Source organism: Myiozetetes cayanensis, unplaced genomic scaffold, assembly GCF_022539395.1.
Source record: "Myiozetetes cayanensis isolate MyiCay16 unplaced genomic scaffold, myiCay2020 scf1, whole genome shotgun sequence".
Classification (NCBI taxonomy): Eukaryota; Metazoa; Chordata; class Aves; order Passeriformes; family Tyrannidae; genus Myiozetetes; species Myiozetetes cayanensis.
The window spans coordinates 103,673,383-103,699,613 of record NW_026086604.1 but is presented as its reverse complement, the minus strand read 5'-3'; the positions used below and the strand labels follow the sequence as shown (position 1 = coordinate 103,699,613).

Below are 26,231 nucleotides of genomic sequence, written 5' to 3'. Positions count from 1 at the left end.
TCGGGAAATTTGCCTAGTTAGGATAGTTCTTGGATCACAAAAAACAACTTCTATAAGAAAAGGAGATGAAATTAAGCATGAAACAGCTAAATTGTTTTTTAATACATAGTGGAAAAAATTCTTTCTGTACCTGCATTTAAAAATGCAGTGTATTTGCAATTGTTTCATCTTATTTTAGCTGCAGACTCAAGTAAAGTATTCAGGGCAGTATCGCCAGACAAAAGAAGCAAGTCATTACTCAGATCTTTTCCTTTAAAGATGTCTCAAAAAAAAAAAAAAAAGTATTCCAAACATAATTGCAGAGTGTAGGTAAACAAATAGCAAATAATATTCACAAAAATATGGTTGTATTTCCACATCCTCCTTTTATCGCACCATAGAACTTGATAAACCCAGGGGAAAGGAAAAAACCAGCCATAAGTAGAATGCGCCCTTTTACCCATCCTTCCTCACAGCTGTGATTCATGCCAGGCCCTAAAAGAAACCAAACTTCCCAATCTAGATCAAGATTCTTGTGTTCTTTCAACAACCTGTGCAAAGAGCAGCAATAGCTCATTCACACAATTAGAAGATTATTGTTTATTCTCACTAAATGACCCTAATCTTCAAATAATTACTAACTAGACTCCACCTTGTAGGCTCTTTCTTAATGAAATGTTTTCCCCCAAATTGTTTACTTGCATACTGTTTTCCTTTTTGACTTCTGTTCTTTAGGGAAGAGGGAGGGAAGAGAAAAATACCCACCTAATTCAATCTGAAAATCTAAGATCCCCAACACATCCCCATAATCTTTTTCACAGAACCTCCATTCTCAGAGACCCTGGCTCCCCAAGCGACTCCATGGACTGAGATCTCCTTCTAACTCTAGTTACCAAAGACACATTTCCCCTGCTTGCTATGACATCTAGTTTCTACACTAGTTTTCTTCTACACCTCTAGTTCAGCTGAGCCTTTCAAACTTGATCCAAGTGTGGCAGAGCCCAACAAAAGTTGCCTAGAACAGAGTCAAGGTACTTCCAAAGTCTTTTCTGACAGGGCTCTGTGCAATCCCACTGTGTTGACTGTCCTGTAAGAGTCAGTAAAAGGGAGGGAGGTCCACAATAACTTCTTATTCTAGTACCAGTGCCACTGTGCCAATACTGCAATAGAACCAGGCTTCCAAGGGGAGAGAAAAGCACCTGTGACCTCTTTCCACTGTGCACCATCATAAAGTCTAGGCACAATGTAATCCTTTATGATTTTAGTTATATTAACTAAGTTAAGAGGTTATTGCCCAGGTGTTAGCTCTTCTATGGTCAGCTGTCACTGCAAGTTCACAGTAACAATACAGACCTCTACTTAAATGCAGCTGTGAAATGTAATGATATAAAATACTATCCGTAATGTAATAGTAGTAATAACAATGAACATTATTATATTACTTTATCTCAATACAGTCCTGCTTGTGGTAACTTGATTTACCCATCCTAAGAAAAAGAACTGGATGAGAGTAGAAAAATCTCACACACACACACACAAAAAATCCATATTTTAACTGGGAAATAAATGAAGACCTCTGATATATTCTAACAATATAGATACATACAAAAACACCAAATGTGAAGAAACATCTTTGGTCACTTCAAAGAGCCACTGACACGGATCCCAAAAGGACTTGTTGTTTGGAGTAGTTACTCTGTGTCATTATTCCATATGTAACATGAAATAGATAGAACCTTGTGCAGCAGAGGAACCAGACTGCACACACCAACATCAGTCTGCAACGTGTACAGCTCCAGTCTCAAGCATTTACAATGACAACATCAATACTCTCCAGGGGCTGCTAAGCTTTGTTTGAACGACTCCAGCCTGCTTTGTACCCACACCTGGCCTCATCTCCCTTGGCACTAACAATTCATAAATTACTGGGAGAGTTACTGCCCTGGCCCTGAGTTACTCTGGAGTAACTGGGTTAGATGGTGTTAAGGTATGTCTTATTAAAAGCCCTAAGGAAAAAAACCCACCAAAAACAAAAACGAAAACTCCACTGATTAATGAACTGAAATATTTCATAAGAAACATTAAAGGCTTCCAAAAAGGCAGAAACGTCAGGACTTACTATGAGAATATTAAGGCAACTGTAACCTTCACTGCACCTCTCATAAATGTGCCTCAATTCAGTGAAAGCTGGACTAGAAGCAGGCCCCCCAGCCACCAAGATTTAATTTAAAGAATCTTTTGTGACACCTGCCTTGGCAACATCTGGCTCCTGCACCTCGTGCCAATTCCAGACAGGCTATAAACTTGCCAATTAGAAGTCATACACTGAATAATTAAATTTCATTAGTGGAATTGAAGTTGTGAGCTCAAGCTGGCAAATCTACATCATTTAATAAATCAGCATGAGCCTACAAGCATTCCACGTTAGGAAGACTCAATGCATTGTCACACAAAACAGCTCTTCCCCTTTGCCGTCTTAGACATATTTGCATTAGTTACCGATCCAACTGTGCCACAGTCACACCTGCTCCTCTCTGTTCTTCTGAGTGGCACAGATCAATCTGATTTCTGCTCCTACCATCACAAAATCCATTATCTCTTTCCTTTTCTAGCCACATGCATCTATCTACTCAAATCCATTTTCATTCAACACAAAAGCCAAACTGGTTTGCTGGAAGTCAATTATCTCAAAGCCAACTGACCAATGTGAAATAGGATGACTTTAAAAGTAGGAGGCAGGAAGGAAAGACCAAAAAACCCTTAAAATTTAATAGAAAACTAACTTGTTTGTATTGTTACATGCAGACAGCATCCATTTACATCATACACCTAACACCCCTTTCTGTTTCTGTTTTCCTTGTAATCCTTCTTCCTTGTAACACAGTGCTCCTACAGTTACTTGGGATTTTCCCATCTGTCCCATCTGTGGAGACTGTACTCCCCCCAGTCAAGATGAAATGAGATACTGATAGGCTCATGCATTTTCCTTGAAAGTGATCTCTCGGCACAAAGATTTCCATTTGGAAAAATAGTGATATTTCCCTTTCAGAGATAATGACTTCATCATATGTAATACTGCCATTGTTACATTTTTCCTAGATGAAAAAAATTGTGCTCTAATCTAATGTATTTCAAGAAGACTGTCAATCTCTCCAGAGCAGAAAAATCTCTACTGAATCACTACCGAGTACATTAATCTTGGTTTTCAAAAGGTAATTTCTGGGGCTCTACCTGGGTGGTAAAGAGTAGCAAACACCCTGTTTTCTAACACAATGACTCAGCATCCTGAAAATGTTGCCCCTGGACTTAGGGCTCAAAGCGCTCCAGAACTGAAGCATTCAAAGCTACCAGTCAATGCTGGACAAAGCCTCAGCCATTGCCTAATTCCTAGCTCTTTTTGCTGTGATGTATCCTTGTTTACTACACTTAAAAGACATCCCCTAGTGTACATAACTTTTAAGATTCTATTTGAAAAAAGTAAACATAGCTTCCAGCACATGCGACTACGGATAAAATCTTCTCAGGAAAGTTGACTGTAACCCACTGTAGAGCTGCCAGAAACACAATTACACAATATGAACATGTTGCAGCTAAAACAGAACTGATGGCCATCATTTTTATTTCAGACACAAAGGGAACACAAAAGAGATCTACATTTTTTGTGGAAGTAAGTCCCAAGTATGTCAAGTGTTTCTTTCTTTCTTGTCCGAGCACAGTATTATCAATGAACACATCCTTGATCTGACCTTAGAAATTCAAAGTTTAATGTATGATAGATCAAAGAGCTTTTAATAAAAAAGGATAACACATCTGTGAGAAATGGGAGTAGGCTGTTTATCAGCATTAAAGGTTTGTCACTAAATAGATTCATTTGCATCTTAATAACATGATCAGCTTTTTATACATTCACCAAAATGAGACCAGTTATACATTCTTAAGACCACAGGATTGAAAACACCATCAATCTGTTCCGAGTGAATGGCACTCTTGAGATTTCCGATAGGGTTGTAATAAAAGTCTGTGGCACTTTGAGAAATGCAGGTGGTAAAGGGGAAAAAGCTGCAGTCTTCCTCCTGGGAATTCTCAAATCATAGCTCACATCAACTCTGAAATGTCTAAGTAATAAAACAGAAGTCAGAAAACAAGAAGTCCTATTGCTGTATCATTCTTTTCATTTCTCAGACAGGATTGCGAAGAATGAGAAATGAACGTTTTCTCCCTCAGATCTCAGAAGGATCTTTCCATTGCAATAAAATGGACGCTGCCACAACAGATCGTATAATACAGCTTGTCTCGATAGAAATACCGCACAACTCAGGACAGTAGAACAAATATTTCTTTGAAACACTCTTTACGGAGGGTTTCACTCCATACTAAGCAGGGTACAACTTGAAAATAGGATGAAAAACTCTGTGATATACAAGCCCATGGGAAACAAATCTTGCTTTGCTTCACATCAGGGCTCAGGTACAAACAATAAGAACCATCATTACTGTCACTTAAAGGAGCAAATTTCTCCTTATTCATAGTTGGCTGTTATTTTAAGGAGAGGAGTTAGACTGTTACAGACAAATTTTTGAGTGCACAAAACTTACTTTTCTTTTCCTGAGGCATTAATTTTTCTTCTCCTACCTGAAGTCTAATGGGAATCAACACTGACTAGAACTGGAAACCTTTGTGCATGCATGCATACATACAACACACAGAAGTCAGATTACCTTGCAAGAAATGGGAGCAGATGGGCTCGCACTAATGAGATGACTACCCTTTAAAATGAATGCTTGACAAAAAGGAAATAAACCAGGCTTGCTCTATATCCTATTTTTTCCTCAATACAACTACACCAGAAAGATTGTTTAATGTTTTGTTGTTGGTTTTTTTTTTTTAAAGAATGGCTATCTTAGACATGATAAGTTGTAGGGTTAGCTGAATCTGTCAGTGGGATGCAGTTCTGGCCTCCCCTTCTGTCTTTTGATGCATTTTGGGGCTCTTGAAAGGTATATAATCAGTAATTGCTACTGAGAGGCAGTATTCTGTGAATCAGACATAAAGGGTGATAGAGGGAAGCTAGACTCATATAGAAATCTTGAAAAGGAGCTTGGATCATGTCTCAGCTCAGTTAAGAGTAAGGCCAAATCCTCAAAAATTTATTGGGAACATAACCCTTTCTCAGGTAGCATTTGTGTTTTAAACCTCAATGCTTATGCTATCTTTGCCTAATCTTTAGTTCAGCTGGAAGAAAAGCAGTTTTATCATCTCACTTTTAACCTGTTCGCTGACGTGTGGTCTTTCCTGTGAAACTGATACTGGAAGAGCATGTAGGACAGCATATCTTCACACAGCTGGTAACTACCTATAGCAAGCTATGGAAGGTGATAGAATTAAGGTACAAACTTCTCATTGAGCTACATAACCTGATAATATTATAGCCATATCTGTAAAAAGCTGTCTATGCTGGGGGAGGTCAAAAGAATTGGACACAAACAGACTATTACCCACATCCCCTTATACCCTGGTGCATGGTATACTCATGGTACATGAACTTATCATATGAAATGTAAATGGTTCCTCCACTGGGGCAGCTTAGCCTAGTGAGAATGAAGCTGGCATAGTAATTTTTTTTCTGCCTTCTTGTGAGGACATGAGGCACTTTACTTTTGCTTAGATTTTCTTGTTCTTCAGAAATAATGCATAGGTCTTGCTTAATTATGTTGGGAATCTGAAATACTTCCAGAAACATACGCTGCAATTCAATTCCTTATGCGACTCATGCAACACTGCATCTCCTTTGTGAATGAATAAACATGAACTCTATAAATCAGGAGGAAAAAATCCTGGGGAAGTTTACTGCAACTTTGAATTTTATAGGGAAGTGATAGTTAGTATCCCAGTAAATTAGCTGTTACACAATGGGATGTTTTGAGTACCTAAGTGTGCTGTGCATACCCTGCTGTGAAGCGTGAGGTGACATCTGATCCTTTCTCCAGCCTTTACAGCTGTCTCTGTGCCAATGCTTGGCAAGGCACCTCTTGAATATTGTCCCCTGCTGTACAAAGTGAAATCCACTCTCCAGCAAAACACACTGCTTGTGGAGTGACTGTCCATGCACCGGAAAATTTGCTTTCCATTTATACTTGTCCAGTAATCAGTATTTTGCAGAAGTTAATTTAATGAGAAAGCTAAAGGAACACACACACTGCAGAGGAAGTTTTAAACTGGAGTGAATAATATAAGAAAATAACTGGCAGCTTTAGCAAAGCATCTACAAAAACATTTAAAAATTCATAATTTAGCAGTGGCATGGAAAAACACTTTTTTTTTTTTCTTTTAAATTCAAAATGAATAGGTATATGAAAATATCTAATCACTTCAAGCTGTCACCACCCACCCCTGGAATCTGGGGGTGGAAAAGAGGAGGAAAGGAACTGTTGATGATGGAAATGCTCTGTTATTTGTTCATTGTCAGTGAGCAGGAACAGAAATAACACTTCCAGTGTGCCAAGATGTGCAAATATGTCTGTCCAAGGGTCAACTCAGATTTTCAAAGCAAAATAATGCAAGATGCTGTTGCTACTGCAGCTAACTGGGTACTTTAAAGGATAAATATTCCATGAGATTTTAAATCCTAACTCTCACGAAGATTCCTGAAAATGTCAGCTTAATACATCCATCATTACCTAGGGCCCCATTTACCTAATCCAGAAGTTCCAACAAATGGAGTTTTTCTAATGTTGGTGTCATCTTAACACTCCATCAACAGAGATCAAAAGAATTGTACTTTGATGGTTTATTTCTAAGCTCACTTTGACAAATGCAGAGAAAACCATCTCAAAAAAACATATGGCAAAAAGGGTCACATAAGAGAGTTCTTCAGATTTTTAAATCAGTCTTGGTATGCCCATTTCTAACTTAAAAATGGAATGAGACGATCTCTCCTCCTTGCTCTCGACTGCCTGATAAAGAGAACACTTTCTACATACACTAAACTTTTTGCAGTTGCAGGTGCAGAGATGGAAACAGCTTCATGTTGTCACTTGAACAAACAAAACAGATCTTTGAGGTGTCAAATCATCGCTGTACAACCCCACATGGCTATCTATGAATGACCCCCAGTGTGAGCCTGCTGCACACCAGCACGCTGAGCGTGCCAGTGACTTGCAGCTTCAGTAATACCAAAGGAAGCGGCTTCAGAACATTAACAGGTAACATTCCTTGGCCAGAATTATCCTCAGGGAATTCTATAGTTTTCTTTCTAACCCCACACCTACCAAACCACAGAGCTATTCTGGCCAAAAAGAAAAAAACCAACCAAAAAACCACACACAAAAAAACAAAAAACAAACAAAAAACAAACACAAAAAACAAACACAAAAAACACCCAAAACCCCCAAACAACACCAAAGAAAAACCACCACCAAATTAAAAAAAAAAAAAACAAAACACCACCCAATAAAACCAACAACCAAACCAAAACAACTCCCCAAGAAGCCCAACAAGGTATGCCTCCTCTCCACCGTCTTAGTGGCATTTCTGAAATGCCTTTTGTCAATTCCAAGTCTTTGGTACCATAGAATCATAGAATAGATTGGGTTGGAAAAGACCTCCAAGATCATCAAGTCCAACCCCTGATCCAACTCTAATTACTATATCATGGCACTAAGGGCCATGTCCAATCTCTTTTTAAAAACTTCCAGGGATGGTGAATCCACCACCTCTCTGGGCAGGCCGTTCCAATGCCTGATCACCCTCTCTGTAAAGAATTTCTTCCTAACATCTAACCTAAACTTCCCCTGGCAGAGCTTGAGCCCATGTCCCCTTGTCCTGTTGTTGGTTGCCTGGGAGAAGAGACCAACCCCCACCTGGCTATAACTTCCCTTGTATAGAAAAATATAAAAGTTAACTACAAGATAATTTCATCTCCCTAGCTTCCTACAATTACTCTTAGAGGCCATTTGATTTGATAATAAATTCACTATGATACAAAATTTACATAATGGTTTTTAATGATTTATTAATATGCAAATATTAGGGAAAAAGATTGAAATCCCAATTCAAATGTTCCTAAAACATGAAGATATGCTATTTAAAAATGGAGGTGGGGTGAATCAAATGGAACCTCATCATTGCACAAACAAATCACAGTCAGAGAACAGGCTGAGTTCCAGACCACCTGCACTGCAAATCCTGAAGTTGTGCTAGGTATTCCCAAACCCCAAAATGCATGATTCTGAAATGCAAGGAAATAATTATTAGAAATTATTACAGGTACTTGTCACTATTCTGAAGGGGAAGGAAATGAAATACATGGATGATGGGTCCTCTGTTGGAAGCTGAAGGAAGAGAAGAATTCCAGGACATATTTCCATACATCTGCCTGTAAAGCTCAAAAATATCTCACAAATAATCTTCAAGACTTTTAATGCTTTTAAATGTAGCACATGAACAAAATACTATCAAAGGTCAGCGATTAATATATGAAAAGGCAATGAACTTTCTTGCCTAGAAGTACACTGGACTCCAGGACACTAATTTAGGCAAAGACTACCAGCATCTAAGCCCTTTGCTGCCATCAGGGTCATGAGTTCTAACAGCACCCTGCAGCTGGTCATTGCAGACATTGCTCCAGTCTCACCTCAAGTCCCTCACAAAACATATCTGGAAAATAAGGCAATAAAGTAAAAATCAGAGGGCTACGCTGTCCTTATTGTTTGAAGTCTTTTTAGAATAAAAGACTCACTAGTTTTCATGGTAATGGTCAGCTTGCATTATGGCTCCTCTATCAAAGGATAGCTGCAAAACTGTCACCTCTGAAATCATGAGGGTTTATGTTTTATAAAAAAAATGGAATGGGAGGGAGAATGGATGATTTCCATTTTTACCTATTAAGTCTCATAAAGATTTTTTTTAAAGGGTCCAAAAGAAGGCATTTGTCGGTTTGGGAGCATTTTTGGTTTCAAGTCAAGATTCAGATTTTTATATTGCAAAGCATAAAAATCCAAAGCCTAATTTAAAAGTAACTGTAGCCTGATTAACTAATAATTATAGGACCTAGACAGACATACTCAAACCTGTATTATGTGGAAAACCATTCACTTCTTTATGGTCTCTTTTCATTGGCAATGGCTCTGATAACCTTCTCCTCTTCCAAAATGGTTTCATCCGTTTTGATAACACCCTCTGCCTTTAGCAGACACTCCGGTGTTACAGCTCAGCCAGATCTTTGACTATTTAAGACTTAGGTAACTGCTTAGGTATACCCCCTGAAGTCTCTTTAATGTCTCAGGTAAGGTTTGCTATTACTCTAAAAACCCGAAATGAATAACAACATCACAGCTACTCACTGTGATACTGTGCAGCCTGCAACTTGGAAAATGAAAGCCTCCAGTTCTGTGACCTCTATCTCCCCTGTGGCAAACCTGTGCTGAATTCTATTGGGTTCAGTCCTATTTGGTATAGCTAAACAGTGTCCTGTCACTGACTGGGATGAACAAATTGTATTCTGTGCCAGATATCAAAAACTATAGAGACCTAAACACATGAAGGACAAAATACATTATCAATTTTAAGACAGACACAAATGAAACATATGGTTATAAAGCCATTTGCTGTGCTTTCTGTTTTTGTGAGTTCAGTGCTTAATTCTCACTGAGTGCTTGGAGAGGCCCAAACAACAAACTATCAGAGATCTTGCCTCAGGTTTTTACTACGCAAATATTTTGTGCTAAGGAGCTGCAAACTTAGAAATACAGCCAGTCAAAGCACAATCGAGGAACCAAAGGACTTACTGTCCACCAAAAGGAAATTCATTGCAAAAAAGCTTAAGGGAGTCAGTGTTACGCAAACAACCTCTTTCACACTCACATGTATACAAACAACCAATTATTTTCTGTGTCTCCATAACCTACTTCAGATGAACACAGAGTTCAGCACTTCTCCTTAGCTCCTTATCAGTCACTTCATACATGCCTATAGCTAACATCCTTATGCTATGTTTTTTTAAGTATCTGTCAGCAAGTGGGTCTTTGATGTGAAGAGACAACAAATCTGGATAGAGCTGATGGATGTTTTAAGCCTTTTCTTAAAGGTTTGATAGAATAATTAAACTGCTGCTCTGTAGTGGTAATTAGGGGAGAAAATAGAGCCACCAGCCAGTTTGTGGAATTATTAGCAAGTAACTTAGCAAGCTGTGCACATATAAAACACAAAGGCTTGGGAAAAATAAGCTGAGTGCTTAGTCCTAAAAGAGTGGGAACCTAGAACCGCTGGAGGCCTTAGGTCTGTAATACAAAGCATTTGAAACTGCAAGAAAAAGAATAAAATCTGTGTATAAACTTCAATACCAAAAAGGCATAAAGGAAAAAAATAGGATATATCTAACCTGAGCCACAATTTTTTCCTGTAAAAACAACTTGGAAAGATCCAGAACGGAGTCTCAGCTCTCTGTGTCATAAGGACATAGCAAATTAAAAGGTGTTTAGAGGCAGCTAACAACTCTTCTATTGGAAAGCATTTACATATCTAATGATTCTCATAAAGAGCTCCATTTTGTTCCAAAATCCCCAATATATGAAATAAAAAATCGTGGGAGCCTAACTTAATATAACAATATGGCTTCAGAGACAAAGACCAAGCGTCTGTATGGTTGCTTGCATTTGTGTCTCCCTATTAATAACCTGCACACTGTGATAAGCTCCTGGAGTAGGCAGCATATAATTATATTCCTTTAATGACTTACCAGGATACACAGGCACAGAACTAGTGCATACAAAGAGTGCAGCTCTAAGTTGTCCAAAAACTAGTGAGCAGGAATTATAGGAGACTGCTGTTTCTGAGAGGTGCCCTGAGAGCGCATATGGACCTCCTGACACACTAAGGAAAAATATGAGAGGAATTCCATGTCCTTGAGAAGAACGAGGGATGTCTTTTTTCAAAACTCTCATGGAATAACAAAATGGAAAGTGTAGCTAAGTTAGCTAAAAACGAGCCACTTGTGGCATCGCTTACATTTCCAATGCCCCAAGGAGTGATGTGATATCCTTATGCAGATTTTTCTAGGAGGTCCCTTCCTGGAAAGAGACCTAGGAGGTCACTTCCTGCCTCCACCCCACAACATCTACATCACAATTACAGTTGTTTTAATGCCATAAGCCAATTCTCTGGGTTTTGTGGAATTCCTCTCCCAAAACCAAAAGCCCCCTCCCCTCTCTCTCACTCTCAGGTATTAAAGATTAATGTAAAAATTACACTGAAGCTATTTTTTAATTCACAAAAGATAGCCATGAAAAAACTTCAGCACAAAGATACCAGAAATGTTATGAAACAAGAAATTAAATTCCTTCTTATATATAAAAGAAACATGCCACAAAAATTCATACAACGTTTATACATAGTTTCTGCTAATCCAGGAGTATGGAATGCTACATGTGGAGTAAAGAAATAAAGCTGAAAGGGGAGTTTCAAGAGTGGATGCACTCACTTTTTAAATGCTTCTTCTGGAACAGAACAAAATATAACCCCACAGACTCCTGTTTTCATTTTACTTAGCCAGCACTATTAAAAGCTGTTGCTGAATGTGAACATCTCTAAGGCCTGTGAAAGAAAGGCCTGAGGGTCTATAATTTTTTCCTGCTCCAGTTCCAGCTAATCTACGCTTCTTCAAGAAGGGTAAGTGAAGTTTAATTGTTAGAAGCTAATTTTTCTGAAGTTTGTCATTAGCAAGCATTTCGACAGAAACGAAAGTGACGGATGCTATTTCAGCACACACCTAACATCAGTAATCCGATGTCAAAAATCCGTGTCACCTTCACCGCATAGGTCCAGTGTTTCAGATTACGCACCATTACTGTCACGTTTACTTGCAAAGAGGAGTTTGACTGGTAAAGACTTACAACAAAGTACATTAAGGGCAGTTTGATGATGTTTTACAGTTAAATACTTATAGTGGATGGCAAATAATTTAAAGTAAATTTATTAAGATCTCAGGCTGTCATTTCCATTGTTTTAAATTTTTTGATCAGCTCTTAGAGAAAAAAAAAAAAAAAGAAAGGAATGATTCACGGCCAAGTATAACCTCTCCATGAAAATTGTTCTAGCACCATTTTCAAGTGAATATACGATCAGTGAGTTTAAACTAGTATGGTGTGGTACTGAAATTTATGTACAATAATATGACAAAACTTAACTAGTCTCTCCTTTGATGTTTGGGTTTGCTCCCCCTGAGAACACATGCATTCACTAAGCAACAGAAGGAGCTTTCATGGCTGCCTGAATAAACACAAACAGTGCACAATCCATGGCTGCAGAAGCAGCGTGAGCTAGTCAGAGAAAAGCTTCAGACCAGCACCACTAAGCTGTACTCAGTGCCTGCCTTACCCCTGGTTACTACTGCATCAGGACATTCTGTCTAGGCTTCTCTGTCAAAAATCTGACAATTTGAATTTGAAATACTTGTAAAGCTCAGAAGCTCCCTTCAAAGATTCAAATTGTAAAAAGGTATCTAGTTTACTTAGAATAAACAAAGCTTAAAAGTCTAAGAGAGTAAAGCTTTCTGACAGAGAACCTGACCATACAGTCAAATAGCAACCCAGGAATGCCTCCAGTGCCTTTCAGGTATCCATGAAGCTTTATGTGCAGGGACAATCTGGAACAATTAGTGGTACGTGCACTACCTCAGAGCCAATCCAGTAAGGGATTGTTAAAAGGAATATTCAGATGCTCAGTGAAAGGAGTATTTCTAGCCTCTGCAAGTACAGCCTGGTCTTGGGAACTACAGGAATTAGCAGTCAATGCTGTTCTCATTTCAGCAGAGATTCTACTAATACAATTGTCCTGAAACGCCAAAATCCTTTCGCCTTTCTTTTGAAGAAGTACATCTCTTCACCTGCAACACATCTTATTTCCACCCTGAAAATTCTTTAGCTTTGCCAACACAAACATCTATGGAATATACAAGATTAATATACACTGAAAGTTGCCATTAAAACAATATTGGGATTTTATACATTGTTCAATTTGATGTACAACTCATTAAGCAACTATATGCATCTTTTAAAAGGAGCAGCTGCAAAATTTCCAGTCTGATGCGCCACAGTGCTGTGAAACCATAAGGGCTAACTTCAGATTTGAAGCATAGCTTGCTGCAAAATACAAGAGATTTTGGCTGCTTTTAGCAAATCTATATTTATAAAATGTTACCATAAAATGAAATTAAGAGGTCCAGAATGTATTCCAAGATTATTTTTCTCTTAATTTCAATCTGCTCAGTATTAAACTGTTCCTGAACAATGACTAGCCCTTAAAATGTACAGAAATTGTTCTAGAAAAGCAACAAACATTTGGCTATGTGTCATCTCTCTGGAGCTCTTTCTCTCTGCAGCTTTGCAAGTGAACTTTATAACCCTGAATTTTATTACAAGATTTTGTCTACTGCTTCCTTCTTCAAGTCACGATTAGAATCACAGAATCATTTAGGCTGGAAAAGACCTCTAAGCTCATCAAGGCTAATCATAAATCTAACACTGCTAAGTCCACCACTAATCTGTTTCACAAAGGGCCACATCTACACATCTTTTAAATACCTCCAGGGGTGGTGACTCAATCAACTTTCTGGACAGCCTGTTCCAATGTTTGGCATTGCAAGAGGGAAGTTTGTTGTATTTTTATTTTCTTGGGAAACTAAGAAGTTCTGTGGAACACACCAAATGAACTCTCCAAGCTCAGAAGAGATGCAGAGTTTTCAAAATGGGAGATATTTTTAAGATTTTATTTTATCCATACTTTTTCCTGTGGCAATAAATCAAACCTATTTTAATCTATGTAAAGTTACTTGCATGGAAATAATCCAAATTATTTGAACAATTCTTGTTTACTGTCACATCTGCTCAGACTTTACATTATCCCTACAGCTTATTAAAAATTTTCAAAAATCCTAGAATGGTGTCCCAGTTATAACATTAAAACAAATTACAGCTGTTATTCTACCATGCCATTGAATCTGGCAAAGCTACAGTTTTTATTAACCACAGGAAGTCAACACCATGATTTTTTTCCTCCTCTCATCATTCTTCAGCTCTCTGTTCTGTTAGTTCCCTGGTTCAGCACCCTTACAGCTAATGTCTAGACTTTACCCCAGTTTGAATTTATTAGTTTTTTACTTCCAGGTCTTGATTCTTGCTATCCCTTCCAATACTAGATGAAAGAGTTCTTCATGCTTAATGAAACCACCTCTTTGTTGTCTTTTGGATACATTAAGCAGTTTCTTAAAAAAAAAAAAAAATCCCTTACATCTATATCTCTTTCTTACCCTTAAGTGTTTTTAAGTTGCTCTCCCTGCACGATGCTCTTCATTATTAATGTTGAAAATTGAGTAAACATACCTTTAAAGAAGCTAAAGAATCCTGCACCAAATAAGATTAAGCACTTCGCACATATAAAACTAGCTATGATCTTTGCTCCAAAGAGATCAAAGAGTAGACATAGACTGCAGACAGCAGATAAAAACACTGGAGGATACTAGACAGCTGTCTAGCTAACTGACCCAAAAGGCAACACTCTACCAGCTCTGAAGCCAACAGTATACCACGTGTAGAAAGTAACATTCCTAAATCTGTCTCACTGTGACTCAGAGGTAAAAATGAAACATCTTGCTCAAAAGGTGTCCGCAGCTCCGTTGCTCATATTCTCACAGATTGCAGTAGATATTTTGTAGAGAATTCACAGTTTACCATAAGCATGAATAGATTGAGTCTTTTTAGAGAAGGAAGAGGTTAATTGCAAATAAATTAGTATCTCTCCAGAAAAAGAGAGTTTCATTTTGTCTCTCCTGTGGGATTGTGGCAGCAAATAGAAGGAGAGAACTGTTTGATAAAATAAGATTCTGCTATCATGCAAAAGAAAAGTACAGTTTAGACTACTCAGCAAGTTGTTGGTTTTGCATCAAGAAGGACAAGCATATTTAATATCCCTATAGTCAGGAATGGCTATTTTGCTAGCAGTGTTCCCAAAGGAACCCCTAAAACTCAAAATCAATATGTATTCTTTTGGATATTTGCCCCATCCCCTTCATCGTTACTGATTTTCAAATATTGATTATCGTCTAAGATTGGTCTAATTTTTGCCGAGAATTGCAGTTATCTGGTGTGGTGATGGTTTGGGTAGTAAAAAGCTAAGACAAAGGAGGTTAGAAGTCTTTTTAATTATTTTATTGTATTCATGGTGAAACAGAAAATTGCTACCTTTCACTAAATACCTTTTGGCCAGAAAAGTTTTTCAGCTTTTTAACCAACATTTCCTGACCTGTAAAATGCTTCACTCTCCAGAAAATGAAATTACAAGAAGAAATGCCAGAACAGTAAAAATAATCTCTTATTTTATTTACTATTTCTAGGGCTTTATTCTATTTAAACTTAAGAGAAGGAGAAGGAAGAAGAACATAAAAAGGCAATTAGCTTTCAAGCAAGGGGAAAAAATTTTAAAATATGACATTCGATTATAAAACTATTAGGTTTGCTGTAGCAAAAGGAAAATCAAACCACACAAGCCCTCAGGTCTGGAATGGTGATCCTACAGTGACCAGTATGCTTCCAGGGAAAAGCCAACAGAAACAACACACACTGCACACTATGGATTGTGCAATACAGAGGAAAAATTGTGCAAAGACGAAAAAGTGCTTTCTGACCCTTGCAGCAATCCGCTTACTCCTTGAAGCATGAGATTTGATTACTTTCATCTCAGCGGGCACAACCATGAATATCACTGTAAATCTTCTAATGCCCAGCACATTCTATCTGATGAAGGGATCACAAGGTAAGAATTTCTAGACCACTTCAATTGTGCAACCTGGGCAATAACTGCAATGAGAAATCTATAGCAAAAGCGTGCACAAACAGCATTATGATACATTTGCATTTAGATCTCCTCTTTTGCGGAAAAATAATCCTGTAAATTAATTTAAGCCTAACAAATCCCATGGCCATTAAATTCCCCATAACAGAAAAGCAACAAACAAACAAACAAACAAACAAAAACCCAATGAAGCTGTTTTTCTGATAGAAGCTTTAAGACAATCCATATATAAGTATCTGACATGTGGCATATACCCCTGTGGTCTGTCATAAAGCTTAAGTGTAGATTTTTGCAAAAGCCCCTGAATATCCCCCATCAAAACAATCAAATATGAATATTGTCAGTTGAACATCTGCGTCCTGTTCAAAAATACACTGAAAAATACTTGAAGTCTGACATGCCTTAACTATAGAATAACTTAAGGCATGCAATGATATTGGCTTATAACATCTTTAGACTACTGCTCTGTTGGTAGCACCGTCTTTTCTTAGTGCACACAGCAATTATTTATTCTTCCCCGACGAGATACAAGCCTCTCCAAGGCATCAACGCTAAATAATTTCAGTTGAATCTGTATGGAAGGAATGCAACAAGTCTGGGAAGTTGTACCCATCCTGCATAAAGCAGGTGACATGGTCAAGTACCTTTTCCCACCAGGGATCAGAGTTTTAAGGGGTTTTGAGGGTAGAAAGTGCTGAGCAGAGGTACAGAGAACTGGGCACTGTAGGCACGGATTAGAGAGCATTAGGCCTACTTATGCAAAATGGTGAGCTCATATTCTTACTTATGACAAACACTAGGTTTTAATGAACTCTTAATCTCCCATTAAATTTACTAACTCCAGTTTTGGAAAGTTGAAGGTTATTCTGGAGCTTGCTTTTAATTTTTACATTTATCTGCAATGTTACTGTCTCCCAGCAAAGCTGGCAGTCTGTTCTGCAGGTATTCCTTCTCCCCTGAGCATACATGTCATGTACTAAAACCCGAATAAGAGGGAAAGTGGAGGTTACCTTAGCCTTCATAGCTACTAAGGAGGACATATGGATGGCTGGACCTCTTCTCATCTTTGTAAACTTGTCAGTGTGCCAGGGATGAGGAGCATCAAAATGCCTTACCCCAGAGGGCAAGGAGTATTGACCACTGGTTAACAGTGTTCCTGTCTGATGTCAGGACAAGAAAGAAAGTCCTCTTGTTAGAATATACAAAGGATGTCATTGCCGGATAAGATCAGAATTACCATAATGTTTGCTAAGGTGGCTGGGCAAGTACTCATTAAAGACATTCTGTTCAATGCCTTTTTAACAGCATCAGTAGCACAAGATTAAAAGATTTATAGTTAAATATCCCACTCTTTCTTGATTCAGAGATTTTACTGAGGAGTCTTATGGACATGTTTCATTCTAACTTCCATGTTACTAAAACACTACACCAACCTTCCTCTGAAGTTTTAGCTCCTCTACTCTGCAAGTCCACCTCTGTAAAGCAGTTACCATATGCTCAACTCACAGCTTGCATTTGAGCTTTCTTTACTTACACAAGATCTAAACATACACTTAAACGTTTTGCTGAAGAAGAGATGAATTTCCAAGTCATGTACATTTTGGAAACAAAGTCAAAGAATTAAGTCCACTACCTGGATTTGGGGAAATACAAAGGTAGAAGAGCTGGCATGCTTTTAACACTGTCTTTTGAGTCCTTGCTGGGATGAGTGTGTGTTTGAAAGGACCAAAAAGAAATGGTAAAATGTCTTCTTGTTGCCTAAAGGTATTTAATACAGCGTAGCAAGGGGAATATAATCAGCATTAAAGTGCTCTTCATAAATAATGGACAATCTAGCTGCTTTTATCTACTCTGCACTTCAAGAAAGTTTCTATTGCTGAATATTTCATGAGCAAAAGGTCAATTATTGTGGCTTTTAAATTATACAATTCAGAAAATGCTAGGAAAAAATTTCTATGTTGCAACACAATAATAGTGAGTTTTGAGCACCTGAAGAAACATGAGCAGGTAAAATACATAATTTTGAAACCAATCACATACAAACTAACAGGAACATCTTTGCCCTGAACTGTAACTACTGATTTTTAAGATGCCCAATCCTATTCAGCAATACAGGATTTAATTTCAAGTGAAGAACAAACTGGAATGTACATTTTCCTGAGATGTCAGTTCTAGTTTGCATGTCTTAACAAAGTATACTGCTCATCACAGGTCATTAAAGATGAGCATCTGTGAAGCCATTTTCAAGAAATCTGCCTTCTGTACATTATTTAAAGGTGTGTTCCATTACAGCCTTTTAAAATTACAATTAGAGTTCCATATAAACAAAACCATTAAGGAAACACACCTGCAAACAGGTGAATTGTCAAGATGAGTTAGAAGCAACCTTAACTCTGTCCCCTGTGAATATAAGGCTATGAGGCAATCTTATTGCCACATCCAGAGACAGATGCTCTGTGGGTGTAGATCAGCATGACTTTACAGAAGTCAGTCTTGCTGCACCTGGTTTCTATCAACAGAAGCACCAGTGCACTTCTCCTTTTTACAGCGTCACACGCCCATGAATGACCATCACAAGAGCCTGCTGCACACCAGCACACCGAGCATGCCAGAACCTTGCAGCCTCAATAACATCAAAACAAGTGGCTTCAGAACATTAACAGGTAACATCCCTAAGCCAGGGCTTTCCTTGGGGAACTTTTCAGTTTTCTTTTTAACCCCACATTTCCAAACCATAGAGCTACTCTAACAGAAACAAACAAAACCCCCCCAAAAAACCAAAAAACACACACACACAAATCCCACAAAACCAACAAACAACCGAACCAACAACCAAACAACAAACAACGAAAAACCAACCCACTTATCTTATTCAGAGTCCTCACTTTTAAAAAAACAGATAAGAGCAACAAGGCTGGTGAAGGGACACAAGCCCTGTGAGGAGAGGTTGAGGGAGTTGGGGTTGTTTAGCCTGGAGAAGAAGAGACTCAGGGGAGATCTCATCACTTTCTACAACTACTTGAAAGGAGGTTGTAGCCACATGGGGGTTGGTCTCCTCTCCCAGGCAACCAGCAGTAGGACAAGAGGGCATGGTCTTCAGCTGTGCCAGGGGTTGGATATTAGGAAGAAATTTTTTACAGAGAGCGTAATCAGACATTGGAATGGCCTGCCCAGGGAAGTGGTGGATTCTCCTTCCCTGGAGGTTTTTAAGATGAAACTGGATGTAGTACTTAGTGCCATGGTCTAGTAACCACGGTGGTAGTGGGTCAAGGTTGGACCTGATGATCTCAGAGGTCCTTTCCAACCTGGCTGATTCTATGATAAGGAAAAAGTTAAAACATGAAAGGAGCTATGTGCAGAAGTTAGAAGCAATCAGGACATACAGTACCATACATGGCAGATCACCTACATACAGCACCCCGCATAAAGATAACAAACCTGTCTGCAGAAAAAGAGATTTATTTATTGAGGGACTTCTTAACGACACAGCAAGGAAGAGTCTGAGACACCACCTCTAGATCAATCATCTTTCTTAGCAACAAAGTACAGTGTAAGTCCCATGGAGAGACGGGACATACATTAAAACGCTATGTACAAAGCTGTACTTTGGATTTCAGATATTTTTCTGTGCATTTGTAAAAATAAAATTGATCTTTAGCACTTATTTCAAATATGCTTACAGCTTTGTTGAGATGATATGTCCCTCCTACATTTACCAGCAGAAAAATTCAGACAGATCTGTCATGCGTGATTTGGCATTAGACACCTCAACTGCAGCAGTAAGGTTATTTTAAGGAGTCGTTGTCTGCTACAGTCTGAACCTTCCACAACACATTACTATTACCATACATCTAAAACAGTTGCTAAACTTTTTATTTATAGACATGGTGAATGCAGTCCTTAATAACTCTGGTTTACTTAGGAGGGTATTCAGCAGTAAACATCATCTCATTTATCTGGATCTGTCAAATATGAACTGTCAATTTGGAAGCTGCAAGAAATGCACAGGTTTTATCCTGGCCCATTGCACAGAGGCAGCTTTTTCCTTTGGTCAATAAATTCTCTCAAAACAATGCATTTAAAAGCTTCAGATGCATCAACAACCAAATAATACTTTTAAAACAGAACTTTTGATGCCCGTTGCAGAGCTACTAGGAACAAGAACCACTGATACCTATAGGGTTTCTTGCTGCCTTTTACACTGCTCTTCTCTCATTATATTTCACGGACTTAGGTGTGAAGGTAAAAGATTTATTAGTGAAAAAAAATCAAAGGGAACATGCCTCTGAGGAAAGCAAGGCATGTCAGTTGTGCCCCCTGTGCAACAAGAAAATGAAGCTCATGCTAGTGTATGCCAAAACAGACCGCAGCTGGATCCAAAACATTATTGATGGGTAACTGAAGTTTATACATATCGATAGAGTCAAACACCAGCACTCCAGACTAATTAAGATACAGACATGCTCTTCTGTTTGGTAGTATCTAACAATTTGTCAAGGGACTGTAATTGAAGCCAAAGACAGCTTGTTTACTCTGTATTAAAATACAGTATTTCATATCACACTGTTAGAGTAAATGATACATCTATCATCTGGCATTTAGATGGAGCTTTACGTATCTAAGAGCAAATGGGATGTGTCAGTTCCGATGAGCAATCTCACAAAGAATGACTATGATACTCATATAAAACCAACCTATGGAATAGGTTATGGAATGGAACAACCATGAAGTCTCCTATACCAAATCAACAGATGGGGAAAGAACTGACTCCTCTGGAAACGATGCAACTGCCCTGCTTCATATATATATGAGAGTCAAAGAACGGGTGTCTATTTCTCCTACTCCACCCTCATCCTTGATATGCCACAAACTAGTAAGAGAGACAGAAAACAGACACGTAGTCATTCTGAGTGCCAGTGTTCAATGTGTAACTATACCAAGAAACACCTATCAGCAGAAAAACTCTTGCACTGAAATAAACTTCAGGTATCACTGAACTCATGCCATGGTTCTTAGAGATCGAACAGGTCAACTTACGTAGCTCTCCCACTTTCAGTATTTCACACAGCATCTTTGTCAGCTCAATGCTACTTCGGCCAAATGGACACTCATGTTTGTCTTCTCGACTGCTGTTTTCCAGGACAATCTGAAGGTGGAATCAAAACAGAAAATAATCAGTTTGAAGAACCCATGAGTTGAAACACTATCCTCCACATCCAACATTTACAAGATACACCAGACTGAATGTGGGAAACTATATGTGGAGGCTCTGTTTTCACAAACCTTTGTCTCCCCTGCAGCTAAATGATCTATGTCATTTATGTTATGGCTTCAAACTGAAAGTGAATAGGTTTAGATCAGATATTAGGAAGAAATTCTTTACTGTGAGGGTGATAAGGCACTGGCATAGGTTGCCCAGAGAAGTTGTGGATGCCTCCCACCAAGCAGTGTTCAAGACCACATTGTATGGGGCATTGAGTAACCTGGTCTAGCGACAGGTGTCCTTGCCCAAGGCAGGAAGGTTGGACCTAGATGACCTTAAACGCCCCTTTCAAACCAAGTCATTCTCTGTCTGAGGCAGTCAGCAACACATAAAGCAGTGCTGGTCCATGACCAACTGGGAAGCTTTGCCATTGCTCTGCACTGTTGATGTTCTGGACCACTCATCGCTTGGAGAAACTGAAGTAGAAGCCAAAGAAAAAGAAATAGCTTCATTTTAAATTTGCTGGTTAAAGGAAATTAGATACAACTATTTATAGACATGAACACACCTAGAAGGATCTATAAAACCGAAGTGGGACAGAATTTGCATAGCTGGATTCAGCCTCCAAAGAAGGCTCAAGTGTTAAAAATCAAACTGGAGCTCACGAAGGAAGAAAATGTCCTCATTCTTCTCTCTGCTATGGAAGAAACTTGTGCTCATGTGCAAAACATTTCAGGGAACTAGCACTCTTACATCAAGCCCCCAAATGCTGTAAAAACTACTCAAGGAGAGCCTTTGCACTCTCTGTTGAGTGACACTGTAAAATAAATGGTAGAAAATAACTCCTTGCACATTTTTATATGTATTAATTTCTGCTGTATCCAATACAGTTGAGCTGAAGTTTTCTCTGGCACTGCAACTAAACAAGAGATTTCACTGCAGATAAAAGACAAGTTATAAAAATACTACCAATTTCACGGAAGCAGTGAGCCTGAAAAAAGAGAAAATAGGGGCAGGAAAAAAATGAAATGGTCAAAACAGATTTGCAGTAAGAATTGTCTTTGCAGAATAAACTTTCCACTTTATAGAAAGAAAAAAATGTATCCTAAAGAGCTGCTGCATAGCCTGGGGATGAGAACAGAAGAAAATGAATTTCAAAGGTAAGAGATTTTGCTAACTAACTCAGAGAACCTCAGAGGCTCTCTAAATTTCCTTCACAAATGGGTATTTAAACACTGCTATCTGCTTTGCATTCCTCCTGTCCCCTTAGCTCCCATCTTCACAGTTTTTTGTTTGTTTGATGTTTTTGTTGGTTGTGGTTTTGTTTGTGGTTTTCATTTGTTTGTTTAATATCTTTCAATATTTACAGCAAAGAAAGCTTTGCAAAAGCTTCAAGGCTTGAACTTCAAGCAAAAACCAGGACGAGAGATAAAGGGGAGGACCAGTGCAATGCCAGATGCCACTAAAACCTTTCCCTCCCTCCCCTGATATTAGTTTTGACTGTTTCATGTTCTCTTATGTGCAGAAGCCTTCCCTGTGAAGAAGTTAAAAGTGGGAAAAAACCAAAAACCCAAAGGTAAGTAGGAAAATTATGTGCTTCATACAGCACTCCAAAGCCTCTTCACCAAGCATCAACTTCAGTCCTACTGTACAAAGGGCAGCCTCTAGCTGATAACTCTGCTCCCAGCCCATCTCCCAGGGACGTAAAAGAATGGTTGCTCTCTGTGTAGTGGGAAAGCACCATCACTTGGTTTTGTTTACCAGTGCTGGTGTTGTTTTTTAAAATCACTTACACTTCCTACAAAAGATTAAAAAGTATTAAGGATATAATATGTACTTGACCACTATGATTTTTTACTGGCCCTTTTCAACAGGACAGCATCAGAACATCATGTTCAAAAGTCTGCCAAGAGGACTTTTCCTCCTAAAAGTTCTGGTTTAAATTACATGAAATTGTTCCATGTCATCTCTGGGTAACAGCTGTAGCAAATCAAAGAAACACCCCTGCTATTTTTGTTTTACGTTGCTGCAGCCACTGTTCAAGGAACATGTGAATATGACTTTGTATTCCAGATGAGTCATCCTGCTTCAGTCTCTTTCATGGAGGATAGTGCTGCATTTCTACACCCAGAAGCAGGAACAATGATAGAATAGCACAACCGTAATGTAAAGCTGTGTGTCTCAACACCTCCCTGAGATCTCTTGTTCTTTTTATTACCCTGTTTTATCTCCCACATAATAAAACATAAAATCTGCATACTGGAGCAGGGTGTTGCTTCGACACAGATTTAGATACAGCAGAGAAACACTGCTAATAAAATCAATGGAGAGGCAAATTGAAAGGGCAAGGGGGAGGGAGAGGGAAGCACTTGGATCAGTATTCCTGCTCGCTTCTGGCAAATGCTCTTTGTGGAGTTTCACATTAACCCAACATATTAACATTTCATGAGCACATAAATATTTAATGGTGACACCATCTATGCATATAATGCAAGGCAGAATTACAACAATCAATAAGAATGCCAGAGAAATAGTTAAGGCACTGTGTATTGCTATACAGCAAATTAAATGGCAATTTGAGTAATCAATATGTAAAGCAGTCTTGAAATGATCCTCAGACATACACTCTGCAAGCAGCAATTTCTTTAGCATTTGCTGTACAAAATAAGGCAGCGCTGCCATGTTACATTTCTTCAAGAAAGGAAGAATGCCCTTTACTGCATCTAAATATCTGTAGGCAAATTTGACAGATATGGATCTTCTGTATGAAACAGCAACAGTAAAAAAGGAAAGAAAAAAAAAAAGAGGTTCTTATAAATACCCAAAGAGAAATAATTCCTAGTCTTGGCAACAGATTTACAACATTCATTATTATATTTGTAATACTCTTTTCATGACTTCACGACTCATATCCTGTTCCAAAGTAAAATGCTATAAATACAGCTGATAAGGGCATGATTTTAATGTTATTTCCTTTATCACTCTAGTTGCGGAGGAGAAATAAGCAGTGAATGGACATGTTTACTTCATAAACTGGTGAAAACAACTGCAGGGAAAGAAATTTAACACACAGCTCAAGACTGAAAATACTTTTCTATGTCTGTAAAGCACATTCCTGGCTTGATTCACATTTCTATCACAGAAGTTATTTTACCACAGAAAGGAAGGTAGAAAGGAAGTCGCAAACCCACACAACCTTCATTCAAACGGAGGTCTATCATTAATGCTCATGAAGTGCTGCACCCTATTATCTTCCTACTCCTCCCCACCATAAATCTGCAATGAGTTGCAGATCCACCAGACATTTTACAATGAGCAGGTGCAGTGGTAAAATTTTGCTTGGGAAAAACAGATATTTAAAGGCAGAGACCATGGACAATGCAGGAGAAGCTTTAGCACCACCAGAATCACAGAATCATTCAGGTTGGAAAAGACCTTTAGGATCATCAAGTCCAACCACTTACGCAGCACTGCTGAGTCCACCACTGAACCATGTCCCTAAGTGCCTCATCTACATGTCTTTTAAATACCAACAGGGATGGTGACTCAATCACTTCCCAGGGCAGCCTGTTTCAATCCCCTGATTCTAATCTCCCCCCGCACAACATGAGATTATTTTCCCTTGACCAATTGCTTGTTACCTGGGAGACGAGGCTGACTCCCACCTCACCACAACCTCCTTTCAGGGAGTTGTAGAGAGCAATAAGGTCTCCCTGAGCCTCTATTTCAGCAGGCTAAACTCCAGTTCCCTCAGCTGTTCCTCATCATGCTCTAGACCCTTCACAAACTTCATTGCCCTTCTCTGGACCCAGAGAACTTCAATAAAAATGAAACAAAAGGAAAAGAAAATTACTGAGAGAGGGCAGCCAGGAAAAGTCTGAGTCATGTTCTTGAAAAAAAAAAAAAACCAACCAAACAACAAAACCAAAACAACAACTACCAAAAAAAGACCAAAAAAAAAAACCCAAAAAACAACTGAACAACAGCAGTTCAGAAAATAGAAAGAAAAATCATGAGGTGCATGAAAGAAGCATAGACTGAGAAGAAAATTATATCACATGAAGAATGAAAGGAACTGACTAGCAGAAGAGGAGGAAGGAAGAGTTTTGAAAATGTTTTTAAGAATGGAAGGAGGTGAAATTTTTAGGAAATGAGTGTTATACATTTTCTTGACATTTCTACATGTGAAAGTCTGTAGCCTCTTAAGGCATGGGAATTTGACAGTATTTGTAGTAGAATACAGATCTGTACAGTTTTTATTATTTTAAGTTACCAACACATAACTCTCTATATATATATGGAACTTAATCCAGCTGGCAGCCAGTCACAAGTGATGTCTCCCAGGGCTCAGTATTGTGGCTGGTCCTGTTTGACATCTTTATCAATGATTTGGATAAGAGGATCAAGTGCCCCCTCAATAAGCTCATGGATAACAGCAAGTTGGGCAGGAGTGTTCATCTTCTGGAGGGTAGGAAGGCTCTATAGCAGGATCTTGACAGATTGGATTGGTGGGATGGGGACAACTGTATGAGGTTCAACAAGATATTTACCAAAGGCATGGCCATAAAATAAATCTAAAAAAATTATTTAAAATGTAATTTAATTTAAATAAACAAATAGAACCTAAAATAAAGAAAATAAATATGTTAAATATAAATATGTGAAATAAGTAAATAAATAGATTTTAAGTTATTTTAAAATTAAAAATAAAATAAATTTAAGTATCACACCAAGATCACAGAGGAACAATGCAAATTCTCCAGGAGTAAAAAAACACCCCAAACAAGACACTAACCCCCAAATCAAAAGATTTTCTAACTTTATAGCAGAGTTCCTTTGTGATTTTCCAGTGAATTATTCATTGAGTCCATCACTACCTCAGAAGCACAAAAAAGACCCTCAGGGAGGCAGTGGACTAAACCAAGGATTTTCCACACTTGACTACCATGAGCTTAAAAGTCTGCATCAGCTTCAGTAATCAAGCTTATATCTGCATCTAAGAGTTAATGACTGTCAAAAGGCAAACTTTTCAAGACAGGTATATTCAAAAGTTTCCTCATCAAAATCCAGGAGGCTAAAACCACCAGACAGAAATATTTCTCCTTGACTGGGAAGAAATATCGACTTAGCCAGCCCTTAATCCTTCACACTAAAAATGAAATTGGCTCAAAATATACTGCCCACAGCAACTCAGATGTAATTCTCA

The 26,231-nt window shown here is 38.4% G+C and overlaps 1 protein-coding gene across 1 annotated transcript in view; it reads right to left on the bottom strand.

Moving 5' to 3' along the window:
• ELMO1 (engulfment and cell motility 1) overlaps window positions 1-26,231 on the bottom strand; it is a 312,368-nt gene that overhangs the window by 131,661 nt on the left and 154,476 nt on the right. Inside the window, exon 16 of the mRNA XM_050308939.1 lies at window positions 20,860-20,968. Within this exon, the coding sequence (XP_050164896.1) occupies window positions 20,860-20,968 (109 nt within the window). The remainder of the gene's footprint in view (window positions 1-20,859; window positions 20,969-26,231) is intronic.